General features: G+C 39.6%; 3 protein-coding genes and 1 non-coding gene across 4 annotated transcripts; 1 reads left to right on the top strand and 3 right to left on the bottom strand.

The window, feature by feature from the left end:
- Positions 1 to 1,109: 1,109 nt before the first annotated feature.
- Positions 1,110 to 8,679, bottom strand: LOC139912659 (lysophosphatidic acid receptor 4). The gene is made up of 2 exons (XM_071900513.2): positions 8,513 to 8,679; positions 1,110 to 2,483 (listed from the first exon to the last, which is right to left on the bottom strand). The coding sequence occupies exon 2, from the start codon at positions 2,475 to 2,477 to the stop codon at positions 1,518 to 1,520; it is 960 nt and encodes a 319-aa protein (XP_071756614.2). The 5' UTR covers positions 2,478 to 2,483; positions 8,513 to 8,679; the 3' UTR covers positions 1,110 to 1,517.
- Positions 8,680 to 10,600: 1,921 nt separating this feature from the next.
- trnaw-cca (transfer RNA tryptophan (anticodon CCA)) lies at positions 10,601 to 10,672 on the top strand. The gene has a single exon. It is a non-coding gene; the product is annotated as a tRNA-Trp (tRNA).
- Positions 10,673 to 11,533: 861 nt separating this feature from the next.
- tm4sf21b (transmembrane 4 L six family member 21b) lies at positions 11,534 to 15,671 on the bottom strand. The gene is made up of 5 exons (XM_071900508.1): positions 15,480 to 15,671; positions 14,828 to 14,893; positions 13,413 to 13,564; positions 13,136 to 13,322; positions 11,534 to 11,640 (listed from the first exon to the last, which is right to left on the bottom strand). Exons 1-5 carry the CDS (start codon positions 15,669 to 15,671, stop codon positions 11,638 to 11,640), a joined length of 600 nt encoding a protein of 199 aa, XP_071756609.1. The 3' UTR covers positions 11,534 to 11,637.
- Positions 15,672 to 20,394: 4,723 nt separating this feature from the next.
- mblac1 (metallo-beta-lactamase domain containing 1) lies at positions 20,395 to 22,942 on the bottom strand. Its single transcript, XM_071900512.2, has 2 exons — positions 22,436 to 22,942; positions 20,395 to 21,479 (listed from the first exon to the last, which is right to left on the bottom strand). Exons 1-2 carry the CDS (start codon positions 22,856 to 22,858, stop codon positions 21,240 to 21,242), a joined length of 663 nt encoding a protein of 220 aa, XP_071756613.2. The 5' UTR covers positions 22,859 to 22,942; the 3' UTR covers positions 20,395 to 21,239.
- Between the last annotated feature and the right edge of the window lie 1,228 nt (positions 22,943 to 24,170).

The raw sequence follows: 24,170 nt of genomic DNA, 5'->3' as shown, positions 1-24,170 counted from the left end.
TACTAATGCACAGTTACCACAAACCACAACACGTGTATTAAGAATTTTGTCAAAAAATTGAAAAAAATCTCTGACCCTTATACTTAAGCTTTCTGGAGCTGCTACCTTTAGGTTTGGATGGAGTTCATTGAGCATGCAACATGAAAAGACACAATGAGGAAATGGCTCATTTTCATTTCATTGTCTTGGTAGAACTAACCATCATTTCACATCTTCTTTTCTGACCACAAGAGACAACGATAGCGATTGCGATAGCGATAGTGATGCTGGGTGTGGTTCAGTTCAGTTTATAGGCACCGTAGCAAACACTTCTGCATCAACACTGAAAATTTGTGTAAATATAGCACCAAAATGAAAGTTTAGACGACGTCCATAGTCAGCCGTGGCTTCTACCTGCATTATTTGGCTAATCAGGACCTAAATATCTTCATGGTATCGGTTCAAAACAGTTTCCAAAGCTGCTTTAATATGAATTTTTGCTGTGTCATTATATCATATTGTCCCCTGATATTGATTCCCGCACACGCAGATCACCTCTGCATTTATTATTGTCGATGTTTCGGTCCTTTGTTTCTTTCTCAAGCACCCTCTTTCTCTTGATGTTGTACTTGACCACCTCTTGCACTCATTTGTTACCTCCATCTGTATGTTTTACAAGGTGCTTGGTAACAATGCACATCTGCACATTCTGCACATATTCCAGTACATGTGTTACATCCACCTGTAAATCTGAGAATGTGAATAGTTTACAATGCATAGTTGCTCATCTGGACACATTTCTATATACATTTCCTCCATCTGCACACTTGATAATGTAAATAGCCAGCAATAAATACTTCAATACGTCAACAAAGAAACTGTATCTTCATTTATTCATTTGTTGTATTATTCTCAATATGTTTGACTGATGTAATTATTTGTTGTATTATCCTTAATACTCATACTATAATACTCACTCTACTATAATGCAATACTCATATTCTTATATATATCATATTCTCTGCCACTGTGATGACCCAGTTTCCCCACTAGAAAGTTTAATCTGTCCAAATTGTGTGTTTTTTGTTTGCTTTTTTTAAATCCCCTGATTTATTATTTTTTTTTTTTCAAAACCACTTTTTTGTGACCCAGAAGTGATTTTGCAGGAGTTGTAAGGCCTGTTTTTAGACAATAAATATACACTTTTTATATACCTACCTTGTATTGTAGCAACACAAAGGGGCTCTAACATAGCTTAATACATTTTGACAACATTTCTCTGGACCAATTTGGGGACCTTTTCAAATTCCCCCCAACCCAGCATTGGGTCACAACCCAGTCTTCCCTCGACCACAATATTTAAATTTCTATATTTTGATGATGTGAAATAGCTCAATCCTTGATTTCATTTTCATCCTAGTTCTAATGTTTGTGCTTATAACCAACTTTAAAGTAGGCTACATGGTTTTATCGGTGGCAGTCAAGAACTATTGAGTGGTAATGTACAGTATATGACACTTCACTTCCTCAACACCCCTCTAAGTGTTGATAGGCCCTCTGGTTTTGCTGTTTGCCTCCATAGAGCTTTGACTATTCAAGGGGAACATCTTCCTCACAGTATCCATGTCTACCTTCCCCCTAAAGGTCTCTGTGGTGAAATAGTATGCAATGGGATCTAACACGGCGTTCAGACATGCCACCATCAGGCTGTAGTGGTATGCGGCCAACAGGGGGCATGGTACCGCTTTTCCATACAGGTAGAGGAGGCCCAGGGTGGCATGGTAAGGGAGGAAGCTGAGGAGGAAGATGAGGAGGCTGGCGGCAATCATCCTCTGGATCTTCTTGCTGTCCACCAGGTCGGTCTGGGCCACGGCGCTTCGCCGGATAGCCCGGACCAAACCCCAGGAGCAGATTAGCATCACCACTAATGGGATCCCGAACCCCATGAACAGCGTGGAAAAAACCACCACCGGTCGCGTGGCGTAGACCGGCAGGGTCTCAAAGCAGTGCTCCTCCCGGGAAAGTTCATTCCATTTGGAGAGGTAGACGGGCAGGCTGGCGCCGAAGGTGAGCGTCCACACCCCGAGGCAAATGAGCGGGGCTTTCTTCCTCCCTTCCCGGACGCGAGGTGACATGGGGAAGGTGACGGCCATGCAGCGGTCGAAGCAAATGCAAGTGAGGAGGAAGATGCTCCCGTACATGTTGGCCAACAGGACCAGACCAACCCAGTCACACAGTTTCTGAGGGAGGCCGGTGTACCCCAGATGGTAGTAGATCCTCATGGGCAGCGTTAGGACCAGGAGTAGATCCGCTATGGCCAAGTTGGTCATATAAACTGTGGTGTGCGATCTGGACTTGGTGTGGCGGAAAATTACGAGCGCCGTGAGGTTGAGAATGAGGCCCACAACGGAGATGACGGTGTAAACACTAACAAATACGATGTCAATCTGGCCTGTAGAGTGGTTGTGGCAGGCAGTGGTGGTGTTGATGATGGACATGATGATCTGAGAGAGAGAGAAGAGAGAGAAGAGAGGTTAGAGAGGAAATGGAGATGACAGAGAGGCTGAGCCTAAAAAGATGACGGGATGGACAAAAGATATTGGAAGGGGTGGGGAGTAAGACAACCAAAGATGATCTGTAGACTGAAGAAGAAGAAGAAGAAGAAGGAGAAGAAGAAGAAGAAGAAGAAGTAGTAGTGAGTGTGGTGGACATATAAAGTCAAAATTCTGAATTTAAAGCCAGAATTCTGAGGTTCTGAGATTATGAATCCTTTAAACTCTTAAACTCTTTAAATTCTGACTCTATTCTCTGAGGATTTATTCTCAGAATTACATTAAATTTATTACATTTATTCTTCAGGTGAAGGATATGGAGCTTTTTTCCTATCTTTATTCAAGAGCGTGGTCTTTCAATTTGAGAGCATGATTTATTGATTTCACGTTCAGATTTTGTAATGCTTTCCCTCAAACCCTGCCCTCGCACTCAAATAGCTCCTGCTTGCGCTTAGATTTGCTCTGCTTCTGCTCAAACTGTATGCTGCACTCAGATATAATGTTGCTTGCACAGATTTCCTGCGCTCCAGCTTCAGCCCTTCTCCTCGCACTCAGGCTGCTTCTGTGCGCTCGTGAAACGTCTGCTCTCGGATTTCTGCTCTGCTCTCGGATTTTTTGCGCAACAACCCTGTCAAAATTCCCCAACCAATAGAATGCCAGGTGTAGTGTTGACCAATGAAATAATCCCTGCCTCGTTGCGGGCGCGTTCGCTTTACTTCTTAGAGCGTCCCGTACGGGCGGTTACTGTTTAACCGGGTTCATCCACTCCCGCCCTCCGGGGCTTTATTAAATGTACTTCCCTTGCTTTCTTTACGACTTTTGGAATAAAAGGACAGTTAATGTATATACCAGCGCCCGTACTTTTTCTTTTACTATAATAGCTACATAAAATAGTAGCCGTATAGCACACCGGCCTCCAGTCGGTGTGCTAGAGGAGAAAACGACGTCACCTTCATGACTCAGGAGCGGGAGTCTCGCGGATCGCTGGCCAACATGGACCGCCAAAGTCAAGGACCTCAAGTAAGTTTTTTATTTTAATGGTGCTATTACTTCCTTCAAATTGAATTGGTTAAGTCATATTTGCGGCACAAGAATACATCCATGATAATATGCTTGGCTTTCAAGTGTTGTACGTTATGGGAACACTGTTGCTAGGCAACTAACAACAAAATGGATGCCACCGTGTTAATTTTTTTTCCTGTATTTTAGTGTTTAGGAATGGGAAAAGTACCAACAGCAAAAGTAACCAGCTAACACATTAAGACAGTAGAAAACAAAAGTAAATTCAATGAGCTACTACATTTTAAAAACACACACACACACACACTGTATTCCAACGTGCCTGTTCTTAAAAAAAAAAAAAAAAAAAAACGATCTGGTGGAATGTTGTGTAACTGAGATTGGAATAAATTGGAATAATATCTGTGACACAACTTAAGGATTTCCTCAGCTTTAACAGTAACAGACCCCTCGTTGTTCAACTGGAAAGCTAGTGCTTAATGTCTGCAATATAACTGATTTAATTGTAGATATGTTACAGATATGATACCTGCAAGTGGGGACGTGTTTACCGTATTTACAATATGTGAAACCTTTCTGATAGAGCAGACTTTGACACAGCAACGGTAAACATCATTTGAAGAGAAGGATATATATACAACACACCAATTGCGTTTTTAAAATGTAGTAGCTCATTGAATTTACTTTTATTTTCTACTGTCTTAATGTGTTAGCTGGTTACTTTTGCTGTTGGTACTTTTCCCATTCCTAAACACTAAAATACAGGAAAAAAATTAACACGGCGACGTCCATTTTGTTGTTAGTTGCCTAGCAACAGTGTTCCCACAACGTACAACACTTGAAAGCCAAGCATATTATCATGGATGTATTCTTGTGCCGCAAATATGACTTCACCAATTCAATTTGAAAGAAGTAATAGCACCATTAAAATAAAAAACTTACTTGAGGTCCTTGACTTTGGCGGTCCATATTGGCCAGTGATCCGCAAGACTCCTGCTCCTGAGTCATGAAGGTGACGTCGTTTTCTCCTCTAGCACACCGACGGGAGGCCGGTGTGCTATACGGCTACTATTTTATGTAGCTATTATAGTAAAAGAAAAAGTACAGGCGCTGGTATATACATTAACTGTCCTTTTATTCCAAAAGTCGTATTTAATAAAGCCCCGGAGGGCGGGAGTGGATGTACCCGGTTAAACAGTAACCGCCCGTACGGGATGCTCTAAGAAGTAAAGCGAACGCACCCGCAACGAGGCAGGGATCATTTCATTGGTCAACACTACACCTGGCATTCTATTGGTTGGGGAATTTTGACAGGGTTGTTGCACAAAAAATCCGAGAGCAGAGCAGAAATCCGAGAGCAGACGTTTCACGAGCGCACAGAAGCAGCCTGAGTGCGAGGAGAAGGGCTGAAGCTGGAGTGCAGGAAATCTGTGTGCAAGCAACATTATATCTGAGTGCAAGCATACAGTTTGAGCAGAAGCAGAGCAAATCTAAGTGCAAGCAGGAGATATTTGAGTGCGAGGACAGGGTTTGAGGGAAAGCATTACAAAATCTGAACATGAAATCAATAAATCATGCTCTCAAATTGAAAGACCACGCTCTTGATTAAAGATAGGAAAAAATCTCCATATACGGGACGCTCTAAGAAGTAAAGCGAACGCGCCCGCAACGAGGCAGGGATTATTTCATTGGTCAACACTACACCTGGCATTCTATTGGTTGGGGAATTTTGACAGGGTTGTTGCACAAAAAATCCGAGAGCAGAGCCGAAATCCGAGAGCAGACGTTTCACGAGCGCACAGAAGCAGCCTGAGTGCGAGGAGAAGGGCTGAAGCTGGAGCGCAGGAAATCTGTGCAAGCAACATTATATCTGAGTGCAAGCATACAGTTTGAGCAGAAGCAGAGCAAATCTAAGCGCAAGCAGGAGCTATTTGAGTGCAAGGGCAGGGTTTGAGGGAAAGCATTACAAAATCTGAACGTGAAATCAATAAATCATGCTCTCAAATTGAAAGACCACGCTCTTGAATAAAGATAGGAAAAAAGCTCCATAAAGGATAGAGCTTATTTGCCAACAAGTTGGTGTTTTAAATGATAGGAGAGGAAAAGATAGATGAGCATTCAGTCGCTCCCCAAAACCTCACACACTTCCATGACAAAGATTTACCAAAAGGCTCCTGTATAAGTTACAGAAGGCACAAAGAACCAAACTGCAGAATCATTTCCTCTAAACTCACTAAGGTTCTTAGGAAAAAAACTCTTTCACATTCTATCACCTCCCTTTTCTCTCACAACATTCATTTGTGGCATTTTAGATAACAAATTAAATCTCACAAATGACATGTTTGAACATGATGAACAGATTAAACTTTACATTAGGGGCTGCAAAAAAACTACAAATACGTACTCACAAATCATTTCTCATAGATGAGTAAAACATGCGTACAGCCCAGTGCAACAATTTTACATTAATAATTAACTAGTCCGTACCCGGGGATGCGCGCGCCACAACTACGTGCAGACTTGCCAAAAAGGCGCATAAACAGTGTAAATTTGGGAAAATGGAAAAATCAGCTCCGTCAGTCCCTGCCTATGTCACTGCTCAATGCTCATGTGCAGTTTGAGAGTGATTGGCCAACCCGTTGAGGAGCAAAATGGATGCGGACAGATGGACGGACAGAGTGTTCCTCATTCTATAGTAGCATTTATGAGGCATTTAAAGGAGTAAGTTTGGTCCATTGGTCACCTTACCCAATTCATTACAGTATGTTCAGCAGGGAGAAAAAGAAAGTAGAATATACGTGCAAAAATAGAATAGAAACTAAGCAATGAGAAGTACGAAAACATATACAAATAAAAAAATATATCTGAAATTACTAGTAATTTGCCAGAAATATCTATGAAATTTAATTGAAGTTACATAAATTTACCCGAATATTTATTGCGAAATTTCTTTGACATTACTCAACAGTATTAAGAAATTTACCCTGAAATTTACAGAACTAAAATGTATTTTTATTGCATTATTACGTAACTTTCTGCTAAATTTCTACAGGGCAGGCCAGAGTGGGCGTAAGATTTCTTGACCTGATCTTGAAACAGCAGACACTATTTTATAGCCGGCCGTTTCAAATAGCAAAACAAAACCATTTGTGAGACAAGAAACGCTGATCTATTCATCTATTGGTTGTTGGTTTTGGTAGCTGTTGGTTTTAAAGATGCTGCAGTTAGTTGAGTGAGGTCTTATCTAGAGGACAGGAAACAGGTTGTGGATGTTGGGTGGACTCTGTCTCAGCTTAGGTTTATTATAGATGTATATATTTATATGGGGTCCCCCAAGGGAGCATTCTGGGACCACTTTACTTTCAGAAAGATCTGAATGTTCTCATGAGCTTTTTTTTATATGCAGATGATTCTGCGCTAGTAGTTTTAGGTGGATGTCTCCATTTAGGGAAAACAGACTCTATACTCTTTGGTCCCAGAAATACTAGTAGAAGCCTCTGAACTCAAGTTCACAGTAAGGGACACAGTCGATTATCTTGGCTCTTAAAAATTAATCAAAGAACATGTTTTGTAGCAAGAATATCTAGATAGAGAGGAAAGCAATGGTTACCTTGGCTGGAGCCCTTATCCAGCCTTCTTATGACTGCTTGTTGCTCTTGGTAGTGGCAACTCAAAGTACCTTCAAAACAAGCTGCAGTCATCTCAGAAGAAGCCAATGAGAATTATTCTGAATTTACCAAAGAGATAATAATTACTCCACAAGAGGGAGTTTGTACCTTATAGACTTAATACTAAACTAAGAAGTGAAACTTTCGTATATGTTAATAAGCAGCAGGGATTAAAAAATGGTCGAGAGCTCAGTGAGTTGAGTTCATGATAGTTTAATGTAGTTTCTGTTGTGACTCTTGTGTGTCCATAGCAAGAATATTGATTTATTTTGAATGGTGTTTTGTATGATTTTAGTATTATCTGCCAGTCTTGTCATATGCTAATGTTTGCCCCTCCCGCCATGTTGGCACACACACACACACACACACACACACACACAATTTAAAAGTATTTTATTGCATCATCTGTTTTTTTCTGGTTAGGAGGAACAAAGTCTCTGTGCCAACATGGGTTTGCAGTTCCTCATGGAAAGCAGAACTCAATGCTGCTACACACACAAATATATTGAGTACCAAATTGAAAAATTGTTTACTATTGATCAGTGGTTTGGGAAAAAGGTTTACTTCCTTTACAGAAAACCCACATGTGAATTCAAAGCACATGTGCTTTTTGGACACGTTGTTTTTCAAACGAGAACATGTACATTTTCCCATTTCTCATGTGAAAATGACATTTTCACCCGTGAATTGTCTCTTCACCTTTGAAGTAAAGTTTTCACACGTGAAACAAATATTGTCATATAGAATGGCAGGTGAAAATGTGAAAATGTAGAGAAAAAAAAGACTTTTCACCAGTGAACTGAAATTGAATCTGAAGTAAAAACTGTCACATGTGATCTCAGAATGTACAATGCTTTCAATTCAAATGTAGTTTGAAATTTTCACGTGACTTTTTTGCAAGGGTTTTTATTTACCTACCCTGTTGGCTGTTTGGATTCAAGCCAACAATTCTTCTGCCATCACAGAGTGTTCATCTCTGTACAGTCATATCTACAACTGCCACTGCCGACTTTTTCATTTTCAGTATGAGTAACATCACCACACCCCCCACACACACACACTCGCTATCTCAAACACAGATCATGCACCCACGCATCCACACATATCAATAAATTTCCCACTGCCACTTGATTTTTCCTATCTGACAGATATGGCTTTTGTTTGTGGTCTTGAACTGGATGATTCACATATGCAATTACCCGCCTATAACCTGCTGATCCAACATAATGCAATAGTCATACTGTATTATACCAAGGTCCAGTAAAGACTAGGACTCTAGACTGAGTCCTTTACCTGCTGGATGATCTGAAGAGGAGGAGATCCAGAAGAGGAGGAGGAAGAGGAGGATGAAGACAGAAATAATTCCCAAGTGCTGTTTTCTGTCTGTCTGTCTGTCTGTCTGTCAGCCTGTCATACTATTTGTCTGTTATACTGGAGGTTTAACTGACCTGTCTGTTGCTTTGTCTCAGTACGTGTCTCTTTTCTCTGTATGAGACTCAGAACAGGAAATTGATCTGTTCTAGGCCTCTCTCTCTCTCTCTCTCTCTCTCACACACACACACACACACACACACGCACATGCACACTCTGTCAGTCTTTCTCTCTCTCTGTCAGTCATTCTCTCTCTCTGTCAGTCTTTTTGTACATATAGGCCTACTGCTGTGCTAATGTGAATATGATGCACATTTTGCACATCATGTAAGCTGCATATTTACGTATTTGTTTTCTTCATATTCCCATATTTGTCTTAATTTGTATATATTGCATATATTTGGATATTTTATCATTTGTCACTTTTTTCAAGGATTTCTTTTTTTTGCATATTTTCATATCGGAAATATTTTAATTCATTTTTCTTTGACTCAGTATAATCTACTGCTGTCATTTTACCCACCTCATAATGCTGTAATTCATACTTTTCATGCACTTCACTTAAACATTTTTACTTAATATGTTCCTGGCACATTGATATTGTTCGTTGCTCAATGTTTAATACCCTCCTATTTGTTATATTCTTGTTTATATTCTATTCTTCTGCTGTATCTTATTATTTTGCTGCATGCAACTACCCAATTTCCCCACTGGCATCAATAAAGTTTGATCTTATCTCACCTCTGTCATCTAGCGACATTGTTGTGGCTTTGTGTGCTCACCCACTACTCTTTTCTTCTATCTTCTACTGATATCTGATATTTAATAAAAGGACAATATTGATGTATTGGCAAGCTGATATATCAGTCTAACCCTAATCTAGGTCAAGAGGTAATAGGAATTGGGAAAATGTAGCTTGACCCCTTTAGTCTTAAATTGCCATCCTGAATCAAAGTGGCTGAAAGTCTTCACAACTTTATATTCAGAGGCCAATTACGAATGCAAGATTCATTATCAACCCCAAGGTTTTTTTTTACTTTAAAGACAGGATAAGATATCCTATAAATAGCCTGCAACAATTGGCAAACAAATGTCAATGACTGTTGGGCTGCATTCACAATGCCAGCTTGTTCATCAATACAGGTCATTAATGCTCATAGATTACTTAATGCCCTTTAACTCATGAGCATACTTTAGAATATATAGTCCATACTTTCAAGTAGAGATAGCAAAGTCTCTGAGAACAATAACTGTGTACTAAGTATATAGAGGCACTCCATTCATCATACATCATAAAATTATCTCTTGGGAAAAGAAACGAGGTGGAAATGGTTACCTGCATCATCAAGAAGCCTCTTACAGAAGAGCAACTTTAGAAACTTCAAGTAGGAAAAATAGATGTAAAAATAGTAGTGTTTATACAGCTCATAATAAGGTAATTAAGGTAATGAATGCGTCCAGGTCCAGTCCAGCTGGAGTCCAGACCACATCCACAGGGGGTCGAGACCAAGTCAAGACTGGGACCAGAGCAAATGGAGTCCTATTCAAGACCACGACCAGTAAACAGTGTAGCCTACAGGCCTTCCCAAATGTCAAAATAATGCACAAGGAGTTTCTATATCGTTTATATCGCTGGGGAGAAAATAAACCAAACACATGCCTATAACATCACAAATAGCAATAATGTAAAGCCTAAAAACATTAGTGAATTACATTATTCAGCTAAAAATGTCTACCGAGTCAGCAATGCAATAGTCAGTCAATAAGTTATCGCGTTATTTAGACAAATTATTCATTATTATTGATTCAGTTTTTACGTAAAAAAAAAAAAAATGGTTATCCACAATGTCGGTTTTTTTATGATGTAGGTTTTGACGTTATGAAATGACTTGTAAAGGCACCTAATTTAACTCAAAAAGGGGATAAACTTGAAACATTAACGCTCATTCCGCAGTAATACTGTCTTGTATATTTAATGTAAGTACAGTACTATGCAGAAAATATGGCATAGACCTCGTGGCGCAACGGTAGCGCGTCTGACTCCAGATCAGAAGGTTGCGTGTTCAAATCACGTCGGGGTCAATCTCTTATATTATTTTATATGGCTTTTTGGGTCTGGTTTTTACAGTATTCACGACATACTGTAATCAAGATAGGCCTGCTGTGACGCGCATTTTCCACGATATCTAGGCTATGTGGAGGATGAAAAATGATAATATAATATAAGCTGTAAATTCTTGTAAAAGACAAATGCTTCGAATTGCAGTAGCCTAACAGTTAGATACTATGACCGCAGGACAGGCAGAAACAGGGAAACGCTTGATTCGAGAGTGATATTCTCAAGGTTTATCGCTGTATTTTCATTATCCAGGCTCATTTGTTCTTTTCTCTGAATAAAACTGAAACAAACAGACAGACATTAATAGAAACAAAAATCAACTATATTTACAGACGAGCATTAATTTATCGTTTCCCCTCTTAAAAGAATCAGTACGTAGGCTACTCAGCTTACATCAGTCACTTACTATGACAAAGAACATGCATTCACCTCATAATAGTGGTTTACCCTTTACTATATCACTTGTTAGCATCAGCTAATTCAATTCAGAAAAAATGTTACAAGGACTGGAAATATTTTTGAAACAATGAAACGTATTAGCGCTCTCTTCAATTCAGTTCTTCATTACAAAATATGGAAAAACATACACATTTGTAGATTCATATACTGCATCAGTTCATCAATGCTCATATCTACAGTCTACTTATAAGGCCTTCAGTCATACTTGCTTGAATCACAGGCAGTGCTAACATCATAATATGATATGCTTAATAAATATAAAGGCCCAGTGAAATAGTTGTGAAATGATCATTTATCAATTAAACCATTCATTCCTCTTGAAAAAATAATGATGACGATGGTGATGATGATGATGATGATGATGATGACTGTTGTTGTTGTTGATGATGATGATGATGATGATGTAATGTTTTACACTGTCATTTCTTCTTATTCTTCAAGTGGTCATGGTATATTGTTGTAGTTGTGCTTACTGTTCAGAAAAGAAACAAAGGCTGGGGTTAGTTCAGACACACACACTCTCCCTCGCTTCCTTGCTTTTACCTCTCCCCTAAAATTACTTACTACTTAAAGTCACACTGGAATAAAAAATGACCAATTCAAACTATTATACCATACACCTATTTGACAATTTCTGCCAAAGAAAATGACAAAAAAAAAAATTTCTTGTATTTTTATATCAAAATGTCATTACATTTACTTCCTGGAAAACAGAAAATCTTAACTGGTGACTTCATCCTGTTTCAACAGGAAACACATCAAATTAAGGAAGCAAGATGCTCTCTCAAAGTGTTTCATTGTGACTTTAAGCATGTCTACCAGAAAGTGCTGGGAACTATTTGGGGGTTTGCTGATTTTGAGCAGATTGTAATTTTAGTGCTACAAATATTTCTCAGAAGCAGAGCTGCTCTGGAGGCTGAAATAATGTCATTGGTTTAGTTAAACATCAATGGGCGGAGCAAAAAACAAACAAACCAGTTTTTGTAAGCACAAGTTAGCTAACTGGCAAACTTCAATGGCAAAAAAGGAACTCTGGTCAAAATATAAATAAAATAGAAATAGCAATGACTGGCATTCAGCAGGTCAGCAGCTAGCTAACTACTATAGGCTAGTATGGCTAGTTTGAACTTGGAAGGTCAGCTAGGCTAACTAGCCAACCTAGATAGATAAGAATGGCGTGATGTTCAGTCTTGTAAGTGAAGACAGTGTGCGGGAGTCTACTGATTTGTACTTTGTCCTGCTCCTCCGACGCACCTGGCGCATACGGTTGTGCAAAGATCACCTTTTTGTTTAAAAAAAAAAATCAACATTTTCTGTGGTTGCTTTTTCCGTGTTTTGATAATTTACACAGTTATCAAAGAACTGCCTTATCATTAAAATGTTTATTTTCTGGAAGTCACAAAATGCTAACAAGCTAGCAAATTCCTGTGAAAACTTCCGTTCAAGAGAGGAGTCATGCTAGCATTTTGACACTTCAAGAAAAAACATTTTAATGATCATGCTGTTGTTTGACAACCATGAAAAGGTAACGACAAATTACGCCATATACATTTCACATAAAATATTAGAACGCAGAAAATGTCAATTTATTGTTTTGCCCATAGAAACTGAATAGGGTTTCGTACTTGTACCAGACTTTGCAGGTGTGGCCTTTTTGCCGCGCCATCGCCATTCTCATCTATAACTTAGTGTGGCTAGATTGTATTTCTTCAGCTTGTATCAAGAGTGCTAGGCTTCATATTAGCTTCCTCCTCTCTTACCTCTTGCCTTCTTCACTGGGCTTCAGTCTAACGTTACTTAGACAGAAAAACTGTGGTTCTTTGGCTCTGCCCACTGATGTTTAACTCAACCAGTGAGATGATTTCTTCCTCCAGAGCAGCTCTGGAGACGCTCTCTCAGAAATGTTGGTAGAACTAAAAGTCCAATCTGCTGATTGTGCAGGCAGCATTAGACAGCTCCAGCCTCACCTCCTTGCCGGAGCAGGTACCGCAGAGGCATCCGAAGAGTCCGTTGACCATTTGGATGGCACAGAGGACCAGCTCCACGGCGGCGGCCACCAACAGAGTGGAGAACAGAGCCACATTGAACTCCACCACGTTCTCTGGAATTTTACACCACTTCCACATCTCCTTGTCACCCAGGTAGCTCCCATTACTGGGGAAGGAGGACAGGAAACGGGGATTATTTTTCCCAGGAAAGACCTACCAGCCACACTGACAGGAAGACACCCACATACTGTCTTACCTGCTGGCGAACGGCGTGCCCCATTCTGGGATGATATTGTCCGGGTTTGACCAAAAGCACGTGGGCCCATTGGCCAGGCCCAGGGCAGCTACACTCAGACTGTACAAGGCCCCCACCACACCAGCTGCTGCAAAACCAATGGACAGGAACATCTAGAAGGAACAGACACAGTACAGTCAACGGCGAAAGTAACAAATTACATTTACTCTTCTTGCTGTAACGAAAAGGCAATTTTGCGCAGTTGCACATTTTTGAGTATTTTTTGATGAGTCAGTAATTTTACTTTTACTTATTGCGACTGAAATCTTGTACTTCACAAGATCCGTTGCAGAGTATACATTTTGTTACATAAATTTGCCACATAAATGTTGAGTCACATTTTACGTTGTTTTTGTACTTTCATTTGATTTTTTTTTTTTTTACACAAAAGAATCTAGTTCAAAATCCCTAAACTTCCCTCTTGTCCTTTTTGCATTGTTCAATTCTTATGCAATTGCACATTCTTATTTAAAGGCCTTCATTAGAATGTAACAGTGTGGATTCAATAAATATATTTAGATTGTGAGCAAGAGAAAGATATGTAACAATGTTCTCTTTTTAAAAAAACAAACCAACCCAAAGAGTAACTTTTACTCCAAGTAGGGGAGACTGGGTATAGTTGTAACACGGGAATGCCGTGGTTTGGATCCAGTTCATGATTTTACAAAAGATGTAACATTTTACCCCAAATGTTGTTACAACTAACCCAGGATGTGGGGTAGAATGTAACATTTCTCTCCCTTTCTTTGATACAGAATAACTATTTTTCTGTGTACCATGGAGATGTTGAAACTGCTCAGTTTTGTAACAGACAGATGTAAAACATTTACACCAGATTTCTCAAATGAGCAAGGAGATATGGACAGAAATGCACAAAGTGTTACAATCCCCTACATTTTAAAAGAGCTACCATTTACTTTCACTTTAGTAGATTTTCACTCCAGTAATTTTACTTCTCCTTCAGTAAAATTGCAGCAAACTAAGAGTAACAAATTATAGTAACCCTATCCTTATTGAGTAGGGTATTTTAGTACTCTTCCCAGCCCTGACTTGACAATAACCTAAACAATGTGACATTTCAAAAAATCATGCTGGAAAGTGCTGAAAATGTAAAAATGTATGTGTTTCAAAAAATAACATAATCTACAGAGATGAAGTTCATTTGAGAGAATACAAATGTAGGAGTATCGCACCATTGTGTCATTTTCTGACTGTGATGATGCAGTAAACTGAAAAGCACTACCACAAAAGAGGTCAAATGTATTCACTGCAGCCCATTCTCCAAAACAGGTTGGTCCAAAAACTGTTTTCCAGAGCAACAAGAGAACAGAAACATTTCAGTCAGAAACAAATAGACAAAACCTGTATGCACTTACCCCACAGCGGTTGTTACAGCAGCCCTTACTACTGGTCAGATGGATGTGGATGGCAGGAATAAGGACCTGGAATCAGATCAGAGAGAGGAAGAGGCCAAGGAAGGGAAAGAGGGAAAGTATCAAAGAACAAGGGAGGATGGGGAGAAAATTAGGAAAAATCAGAGAGAGAAACCAACATGAGACTTTGGCTGATTCTCAGTCTTTATATGGCGAGAAACTGCACACGTCTACAAGAGAACAATAAAAGTAAAGCAGATTCACTGCAGGAATCTGCTATTATTATTATTTCTTTGTAATATTTATAAAATAAAGGCAATTGTGATTAAAAAGTAAATGCATTCAAATCAAATAAAAAAAACTAAGAAAGTAAAAATAAAGGCAAAAACAAAAGCAATTTAAGCAAAAATAAAAAGAAGATAGTGAAGTCACTGCATGGAGCAGAACATAACAGAGCTGAATAGAAATGGATGGACTGGACTCGACTAGACTGGATTGGACTGGACTGGACTGGACTAGATGGAATTGAATTGAACTGGACTGAACTGGAGTAAACTGGGCTGAACCGAATGAAATTTGGAAATTTTAAGTTCTAAATTCGAAGTTCTTACACGCTCGAAATCAAAGTAAAACCAAACATATCGGCGATACTCACCACGATTCCTCCCCCTATGAAGCCTCCCATATATTTGACCTCCTCTGTGAGTCGGTCTTCTCCGTCCCTGTCTTCGGACGCAAACTTTGTGTCAAAGTCGGGGAAGAAGAGCATGATGTTGCAGATGACCGACACCGCAGCCAATACATAGAGGGAGATGGCAATGAACTTGGAGCACTTTCCAGTACACATGATTTCTTGAGATGTGCCGTAAAACAAGGGGGGTTAAAAAAAAATTCAAATCCTAAGTTTGCTTCTCCCAAAGTTCAGATTTTCTGCTTCTTCTATTTCAGATGTTGTCAGTACAATATGTTTCCTCTTCGCACACTTGGGAAAAATGCAAAAAATATCAAATTGGTTATTGTTAAAAGACGTCACATGTGGACGTTTGCACTTCAGATGTAAAGAAAAAGAAGATGGAAGTCGTGTTTATATATGTAGTTGAGGTTTCTTGGGTGGAGGGCGTAGAGGTGGAGTTATAGGAGAGAACAGCCAACCTCTATCTTTATCACACACCTTTATGACTCCCTTGTGTGTGTCAGTGTGTGTGCGTGATTACCTGCCATAAAGTTGAGTTTAGTCCACTGCCCAAAGTTATTTTTTGAACTGTGGGCTTATGACCACTCCTGTAATTAAACTAGACGTACTATATTTGAACCCTTGTTATATGATGTGGAGCTGTTGATTTTTTTTTACTTTCAAATAAAAGACTAGTAGGAGTAGAATAGAATAGAATAGGGGGGGAGGGGGAACAGGAAGCAACAGGGTTTATGGGAAATGTGGTCTTAATACCACTGGTCTATCAATTTATGGTTAAAAATCATACACATAGCACCTTTAATAATCAATTTGACAATGGCTCATAAAATGTTTGTTTGCGTATTTATACCCAAATGAGGTTCATCTTGTTTAGCCAACTGTTTTGGACCAGAAAACATCCCCACAATTTTCATCATGGACACTGACACACCACCTACCAAACCCGCCTCTCATTTGTTGTCTGAGGTGCAGCTTCACGGTTTCTACCTCGATGAGACGGCATCTTGTTTTTAAGCTTTCGGAGGGAAGCATTCACAAACCTATTCTGTTTATCCAACGCCATGAGAACAGCCTATATGAATTTAACCTTAGCATCTAAAGTATCTCTTGTTTTTATGAGAACAACAGAATCACTATGGATACTGATAAGCGCTGTCAGTAAGGATGATGTGTCCGTGTGTGTGTGTGTGTGTGCATGATTTGTTTGCCTTATCAGTGAGTTATGGCGCCAGTCAAATGAGTAGGGAGGCGATGGCAGTGAGCATGGAGGTCGAGTACAACCAACATCTGTCAGGGACACCTGTAACACACACACACACACACACACACACACACACACACACACACAAATGTAACCATAAAGCTTCAACGGAAAAACAAATGACGAGCCCTCAGTATGATTATCACCAAGGCTTACTGGGTCATAAAGGCTGGTTTCCATTACTGTTCCCTGACCTGGCCTTATCTGAGCAGAAGTCAGCCCTCCTAGGTGAAACAATGTTGCTTTAAAAATAAATTCAAGATAAGATGAACATAAACATAAGTTATATGTGATTAAGATACTATGCATAATCAAAGCTTGGGAATTAACTATTTTTGGTGTTTCATGTGAGGCTGATGGATTTTAGCAAAGTTTTAGCAAAATTTTAATATTTCCAGTCTGGTGTGTGTAATGACGATTATATACACTTACTGTAGGAATGGTAAAAGATTAAAAATGTGGTATGCTCTTTCTTAGAAGCCCTGCCTTTATCCTAGGGAGCTTTACAACATATCCAGGCAACAGATATGTAAATATGCAGACAGAGGACAAACCAGAGTCATATTGTAACAAAGTATTGATCCTAGGCCAGCCTAGCCCTGCTCTCTCCTGCTGTTATATAATATAATACAGCATTTCTACATTTTTTTGTCTTGGGGAGTGGCAAGTAATGCTACCACCACCTCCTGGGACAGTTTCCATTCAGTCTAATGGCCAAGAAGAGTTCATTCAAACCAGACTGTAATGTAGTGTCGAAACTTTGTTCGGTCGTTGCCCATATAGTTCACTAGATGACAAACACTCCATAGGGAATAATGAGTGATTGAATGAGTGAACCATTCCGAACACGGCTCCAATAACCTCACCGAGACACGGGTGTTGGTTGTCTTCCAAGTTAACTACGGCTAAACTAACCAATAGGAACTAATAACAAAGCACAGCCAATCTCACGGATTTATATTAATGTAACCTATAACATTTGTTGCTGAACTATACAGCAACTGCACTGAAAAGAATTGCATCAAAGACAAACGGATTCAGAACAAATTATCCGCCTGTTACGCACAATCCAAACCATCACGCCTTAACAAAATTGCGCAGTTGTGGACAACTTCAGTTGTCAGGCATGCCCTTGTCTCCATAACAGCCGATATGGTCAGTTTGATATAAAGAGACATATAGCCTATGCAGCACGTTAACCCACAGAGGTAGCCCCCCCGCACCTTGGATTTACATAGACCTAGTGATGCCCGACCAGAACTAAGGGGGCCGGGCCCTCCTGGGCCTCAGCGCAATTCGAAACAGTGCATGGCATCATGATCTTGGAAAGTCAGCAGGCTAGCTAACTAGCTTACCTAGATAGCTGTAGGCTAGTAAGGCTAGTTTGAACTTGGAAGGTCAGCTAGGCTAACTAGGAAACTTACTGTAGATAACCTAGTTAGTAGCAAGTGCACTAGGCTTCATAATATTAGCCTCCTCTCTTGCCTTTTTCACGGTTCTTCAGGTGAACGTTACTTAGCCAGAAAAACTGAGGTTCTTTGGCTCGGCCCATTCAGGTTTAACTAAACCAATTAGCTTATTTCTGCCTCCAGAGTGGTTTGTACAACTAAAATCTGACAATCTGACAGCCCTGGGCTCACAGCTTGACAAACACTCATATGATCTGAGCAAGCAGGATATTATCTGTTGTTAAAACATATAAATTACCCGGCCAACGCCCTCTCTGTCTCCTACAGAGAATCATATACTCAGATAGAGAATCAAACACTTAAGACTCAAGTCTAAAAGTCAGAGGACTGGCCATGTTTAAAGATGTGACTGTTCATACACATTAACAGATTTAACATTATGGATTGTAACATTAGTTACATTAGTCTTGATGGTCACAAAAAGAGCAGAGATACACCCAGTCAAGAATGAATGCATAGATCAGTACACATAAGTTGCTAGGATAAGTGTACAGAGAGACTGTGGAACAAATGGATAAAAGTGCAAATAAATTAATAATCATCATGGACTCTGGAGTTTAGACCTTTAGATGTAGAAACCCATAATCTTATTTTCTGTAGATAAGTGATTAGAGTAAAGGTCTAATGGTCATTAGGAGACATCGGTATCGGCTACCAGAGGTTACCCAAAAATGAAATTTATTTTTTATTTCTTTAGCCCAAAAATCTTGAAGCTTGATACACTGGACGTACTTGATTGTGAATAAAACTGAGGTCATTTTTTCTATCCTTATCTTTCTTTATACAGACTTAGGTAGGAACATCTATACCAAGTTCCCTCTTCTAGGACTATTTTGTATATTTGTATGTTTAAAGGTTCATTTTACAGAAGTTTACCATATTGCTGTTTCCCCAAATGACAGCCAACAATAGATGACCAAACACTATTCAACACATATCAAAAGAAATGTATTGGTGAAACACAAATAGTCGAATGACATTTATTGACCCGGATGTCAATAATGTTTTATGGTGATGTTACATAAACTTCTCTAAGTATCTACCAGCCTGTGCCTGGTACTACCACTCTAATGGCATTCTGACACGCCCACACACACACACATAAATTCAGAGGCTTTTCCACCCTGGCATGAAATTCTGGCATGAAAATGATCAAATGTAAAGATATTGAATATTGGCAGAAAATAGTGGTATCCAAATACATTGATATTCCCATATTGGAATAAAACCTCGTAATAATTAACCTGTCTGCTGACGTTAATGGAAACTAGTGTGATGCTATCCCTGACCTGAATGACTGAAACTAGTGAGATCATCAGTAGTTCAGAGGTGAAGCTCTGTGTGTGTGTGTGTGTGTGTGTGTGTGTGTGTGTGGGTGGGGGTTTAGACACAGTTGACAGAGAGATAACAGTACGATAAGAAAATATGACCTTGGATTTATTGTCTGATCAAAGACATCAAATATATGAAGTCTCTATAAGGTCATCAAATGGATCTTTGATCTGCGAAGGGGAGAGGGAACAGCAACTTTTAAAGGCACTCTTCTTTAAAAACCGACGTTTGTAAGACACCTCATAACCTCATAAGCATTCATTTGGTTTAAAGGTTAATAAATCTGAATATGTACACCAAGTAAGCGCATCTAGAGCTCAATTACTCCATGTAGAGTTAAAAGCAGTTCAGTGAAATGATGAACATTGAAAATTAGCATGTTGAAATGCAGTAACACCCTGCTAAAGTGAATCCCTGATCTGTTTTTTTCCATGTCAAAATATATTTTACACAATATTCATATGGAAGTTCAAGCCAAACTCTCTTAAAGTGACAATGAAACTGCATTTTGAGAACACCTTGCTTACTTAAAAATGATTAAGTGTATTTCCTAAGTGTTGTTCCTGTTGAAACAGGATATTTGGGTGGGACATAACGCAGAGAGGGATCATTCAGAAGTGTAAACTAATGGGAGATCAGTCAGGGAGAGAAAGGCAGTTTGATTTGATGGGAGGGGCAGAGGGGCGGGATTGTTACAAAAATCTGTGATTTTGGTTTTATTGGCTGGAATTTTTATGTACTCCTCCTGGTACAAGATGAAGTCACCACTTAAGATTTTCCATTTTATAGGAAGTAATGATTCTGATATAAAAATACAAATAAATACAACTTTTGCCATTGTCTGGCATAAATTATGTAATAGGTGTACAGTAAAGAATGAGCTAAAAAGGGGGGACTGCTGCTGAACTGTCTGACCAAAGCTCTAGGAAGTTGCTTATATCCGTAGTACAGTGAATACGGATGTTCAGGAATTCAGTTCAAACTAAACCATCATTACCCATCTTTACCATTATCTAATGAACTAAAGAAATCTTCTTGTAGGATCAATTACACTGAAGCCTGGAAGAAATACAGTTCCAGCTGTTTTATAAGTGAACCGCTCCTTTAACTACAATACAATCATTTATTCTCATTTTATTGTGTTTCTGGACTCCATGCTCACTCCCCAGTGACAACCTAACAAACAATCACTCTCTAGGTATTTACCAGTCTATAAACACCTCACAGCCAAAACCTAAACTGAATCAATGAGATGTTTTGATCAGAATCGGCAAAAGTATGCATATAAATATGAATTATTATTATTAGTGTAATCATACTGGGTTTTAGTTAGAGTTTTAGATTCTCATGCTGGTCAGAATGCTGTTTCAGAGGCTTTCTCACCCTGACAAGAATAAAATTCAGGGGGAAACACTGAATACTTGTCACTTTTGGGATTTTTTTGGGCATGAAAATTGTCCATTTTAAAGACATTAAAAATTGTCTTTCAGCAGATCAATCCAAAATTGACCAGTATCAGCCTTCAAAAATGCATTTGTATTGTAGTTAGATTTTTCTCAGTGTTTAACTTGGATAAAAGTGTCCAAACTCCACCTACACTCCATGTGCCATCACATCCCTTCTTTAAGTAATTTCAAGTATAGATCCAGGTTTGGTTCATCAGTTCCTGAAGACTCTAAATGGCAGTCCATGTCCTGGTATGATGACATCAGCGGTGCGTAGCGCCTCTTGGCGGCTGACCTCATGTACTGCAGGGCTCACACTCAGAGCCCGCCAGCTCTCCTCATCTGAGCAGCATTCAAATAAGTCCCCAGCAACCAGCACCGTCCCCAGTGAGGTTCCCCTCACCTGGACGCTCACGTCCTGTCCTGTGTGGCCTGGACTGGGAACTATAGACACCTGGAGGAGATAAAGGAGACTGCATTTGTTGCAATACACTGTACTTTACTGTACTGAGCTTACAGCTTTACAGGGACAGTGCACATTAGTCAACATTTCAGTAAATGTGCCAGTATTTGCCAGTCAACTGTAGTCGCTGGACATGATGTTAAAGTGCTTTTTAAAGCCTCATGAAGAACCCTGTTTGTACTGATTACATTACATCATTTAGCAGACACTTTTGTCCAAAGCGACTCACAATAAGTGCATTTTGTCAAGATAAAGATAAAATTTGTGCTACCAAACATGAAAAAATACAGTGCCATGAAATCCACAGGTACGACATAAAGCCACAGAACATAGCAGTAGAAACACTGAAGCAGACAGATATAAAATGACATTAAAGCATCTAAACATGGAGCAAAATAACATGTAAGCAGACAACAATGCAACAAGTAGGCAGAGCCACAATATATGAGTGACATATGTGAGACATTCTAGTAGCAGTTTAGACCCTCGTTTCTTAAACTATGGAAACTATGAACTACAAACGGTTTCTAGTGTATCGGCAAACGTACACACCTCATAGAACATGACTTAAGACATTTCATGTATAGTTAGTAGCTACTCTTCAATTCGACATAGATCCAATACAACAAGCAGCACTTATTACATTAAAAAAAATAGCTTTTAGAACTGGCACGCCTGTTATTCCCACAATTGTCTTCCACCAAAACAACACCGTGCGGGTGGTAGGCTAGCTACAGTATCACGGTGAATCAATTGTAAAAGTTGTGATTTTATTAAAATAAAGTCCTGCATAGTGTATCTGTATGCCGAATTTACTAGAAGTTCCCAACGATTCATGAACTGTCTTATTTTATGAGGTGGGTACGTTTAGCAATAACCAAATCAACATTAAACAGATTTTTGAATGGAGTGTGGGCGTGACGAGAGAGTATAATAAACACACTTACATGCTCATCAATACGGTACGCTTGTCCCTCTGCTAGCTGATTGGGGAGGTACCTGTCACCTTCACTAATATCACACCCTACCACTATCATTGCTGTTGGAAAAAGTCCCAAATTTCCTATGTGGTCCGAGTGTCCGTGAGTCCCTACGACCAAGTTAACATCTCCCGGCCCCAGACCCCTTTCCTTCAGTGTCGTGAGGAGGAAGTCGCGGTCCCACGGTCCTCCGGTGTCCACTAGAATAGTCCTGGGTCCCGTTATGAGGGAAATAGTCCCGTCTGCGCGAAATGTGCCGTCGGGCTGCGGCAAACAGTATCCTACTTTGACGACGGAGACGGAGTACGGCTGTCCGGAGATGTCCAGCTGAGATTCAGAGAAAGGGACTGTTTTAAACTCAAAGGGGACAGGTTTACCGCCAGTCTCCATCTTAGGAACAGGTATTCTAAAGAAGAGCACATTACCAGTAGGTTAGTTCGACAGCAGGAGGGAAAACACGTTTACGTGATGCTGTCTTCTTCTTCCTTTTCCTTCTTCCCGGCAGGCTAGGCGCGGTCAGCCCTTTACTGCCACCCTCCGGTTAGGCGTGGACTATTTTGGAGGCGGAGTGATACAGGCCAGCGGAGTGGAGGAAGTTTAGGAACCTTCCTGGCAGGCAGTGGCGTGCACAGACTCTCTAAGGGGCAGGGGCAAAACACGCGCGCACACACGCACACGCACACGCACACACACACACACACACACACACACACACACACACCTTCAGCAAGAGTGTGTATTCCAGTGGCATGAACACTTTCTGAGAAGGCACTTTTTCTTTTTTCTTAGTGTTGTTAGCTCCGGCCTTACCTATATACTCTAATAAAACAACACAAAGACAAATGTAGCCTATTTCTTTGGAGTTTCTCTGCACTCCATTTGATGAACAAACCAAACTCTCCCTCCGTTCCAGGTTAACCCTAACACATCACGTAAACACCAATGAATAGGTTAAAATAACAGGGATGACCAATCAAATAAAAACTTGGATACCAACTCTTACACTAGGATTAATGTTTTATTTATGATTCTGAACTAAATTGTCATCAGGGATAATAAGAGAATGCTGTTTACCATTTATTTATTTATTTATAACAGAAAAAAATACGGGGAAGACGGCCTCAAAAATGTTAGCTTGAAAATTCATAAATTATGTCAAAACAAGCAACTCCCTAAGAGGCTTTTATTTTATTGTTATCAGCAGCAGCAAATGGGTAGATTTTGGTGTTGGGTTATCTAATCATGCCTCAATTCAATTCAAATATTGGCTTGATCTTAGTTCAAGTCTTTTACATAAGGATATTTGATATCAAACAAGAATTTCTAATTGACACTCCTCTATAATTTTTAGATAATGGCACTGGTGTATAGTTTATTAGTAAAATACCACCAGGAAAATCCCAGAAAAATCTCTTAACTGTGGGCATGTTAAAAATAATACATTTTATTTATATAGCAGAGCTGATTTGTCGAAAAGAAAGGTTCACAGCAACTTATTTCGCAGATAATCACTAAGAGTGATGCATGTAGATTATACGAGTTTCTTGACTAAAGAGATGTTTAAGCTTTCTCTGTAGGCCCAATTGTCAAACAAATTTTCCTACCATTTCTGAAATAGCCTAGCATCTTATTCAATGTACATATAAATACTACTTGTCCATGTGTTTGACAATGAGCCAGCAATTAATTGTTACTGAATATC

Source organism: Centroberyx gerrardi, chromosome 23 (assembly GCF_048128805.1).
Source record: "Centroberyx gerrardi isolate f3 chromosome 23, fCenGer3.hap1.cur.20231027, whole genome shotgun sequence".
Lineage (NCBI taxonomy): Eukaryota > Metazoa > Chordata > Actinopteri > Beryciformes > Berycidae > Centroberyx > Centroberyx gerrardi.
This window is presented reverse-complemented; position numbering and strand designations above follow the sequence as displayed.

Coding starts and splice junctions, on each gene's coding strand:
- LOC139912659 (XM_071900513.2), bottom strand. CDS start 2,477: ATGTCCATCATCAACACCACCACTGCCTGCCACAACCACTCTACAGGC.
- tm4sf21b (XM_071900508.1), bottom strand. CDS start 15,671: ATGTGTACTGGAAAGTGCTCCAAGTTCATTGCCATCTCCCTCTATGTA. Junction 14,894..15,479: donor TCATAGGGGGAGGAATCGTG/GTGAGTATCGCC, acceptor ATCTGATTCCAG/GTCCTTATTCCTGCCATCCA. Junction 13,323..13,412: donor GGCACGCCGTTCGCCAGCAG/GTAAGACAGTAT, acceptor CTCCTTCCCCAG/TAATGGGAGCTACCTGGGTG.
- mblac1 (XM_071900512.2), bottom strand. CDS start 22,858: ATGGAGACTGGCGGTAAACCTGTCCCCTTTGAGTTTAAAACAGTCCCT. Junction 21,480..22,435: donor CGTACCGTATTGATGAGCAT/GTAAGTGTGTTT, acceptor TATCTCCTCCAG/GTGTCTATAGTTCCCAGTCC.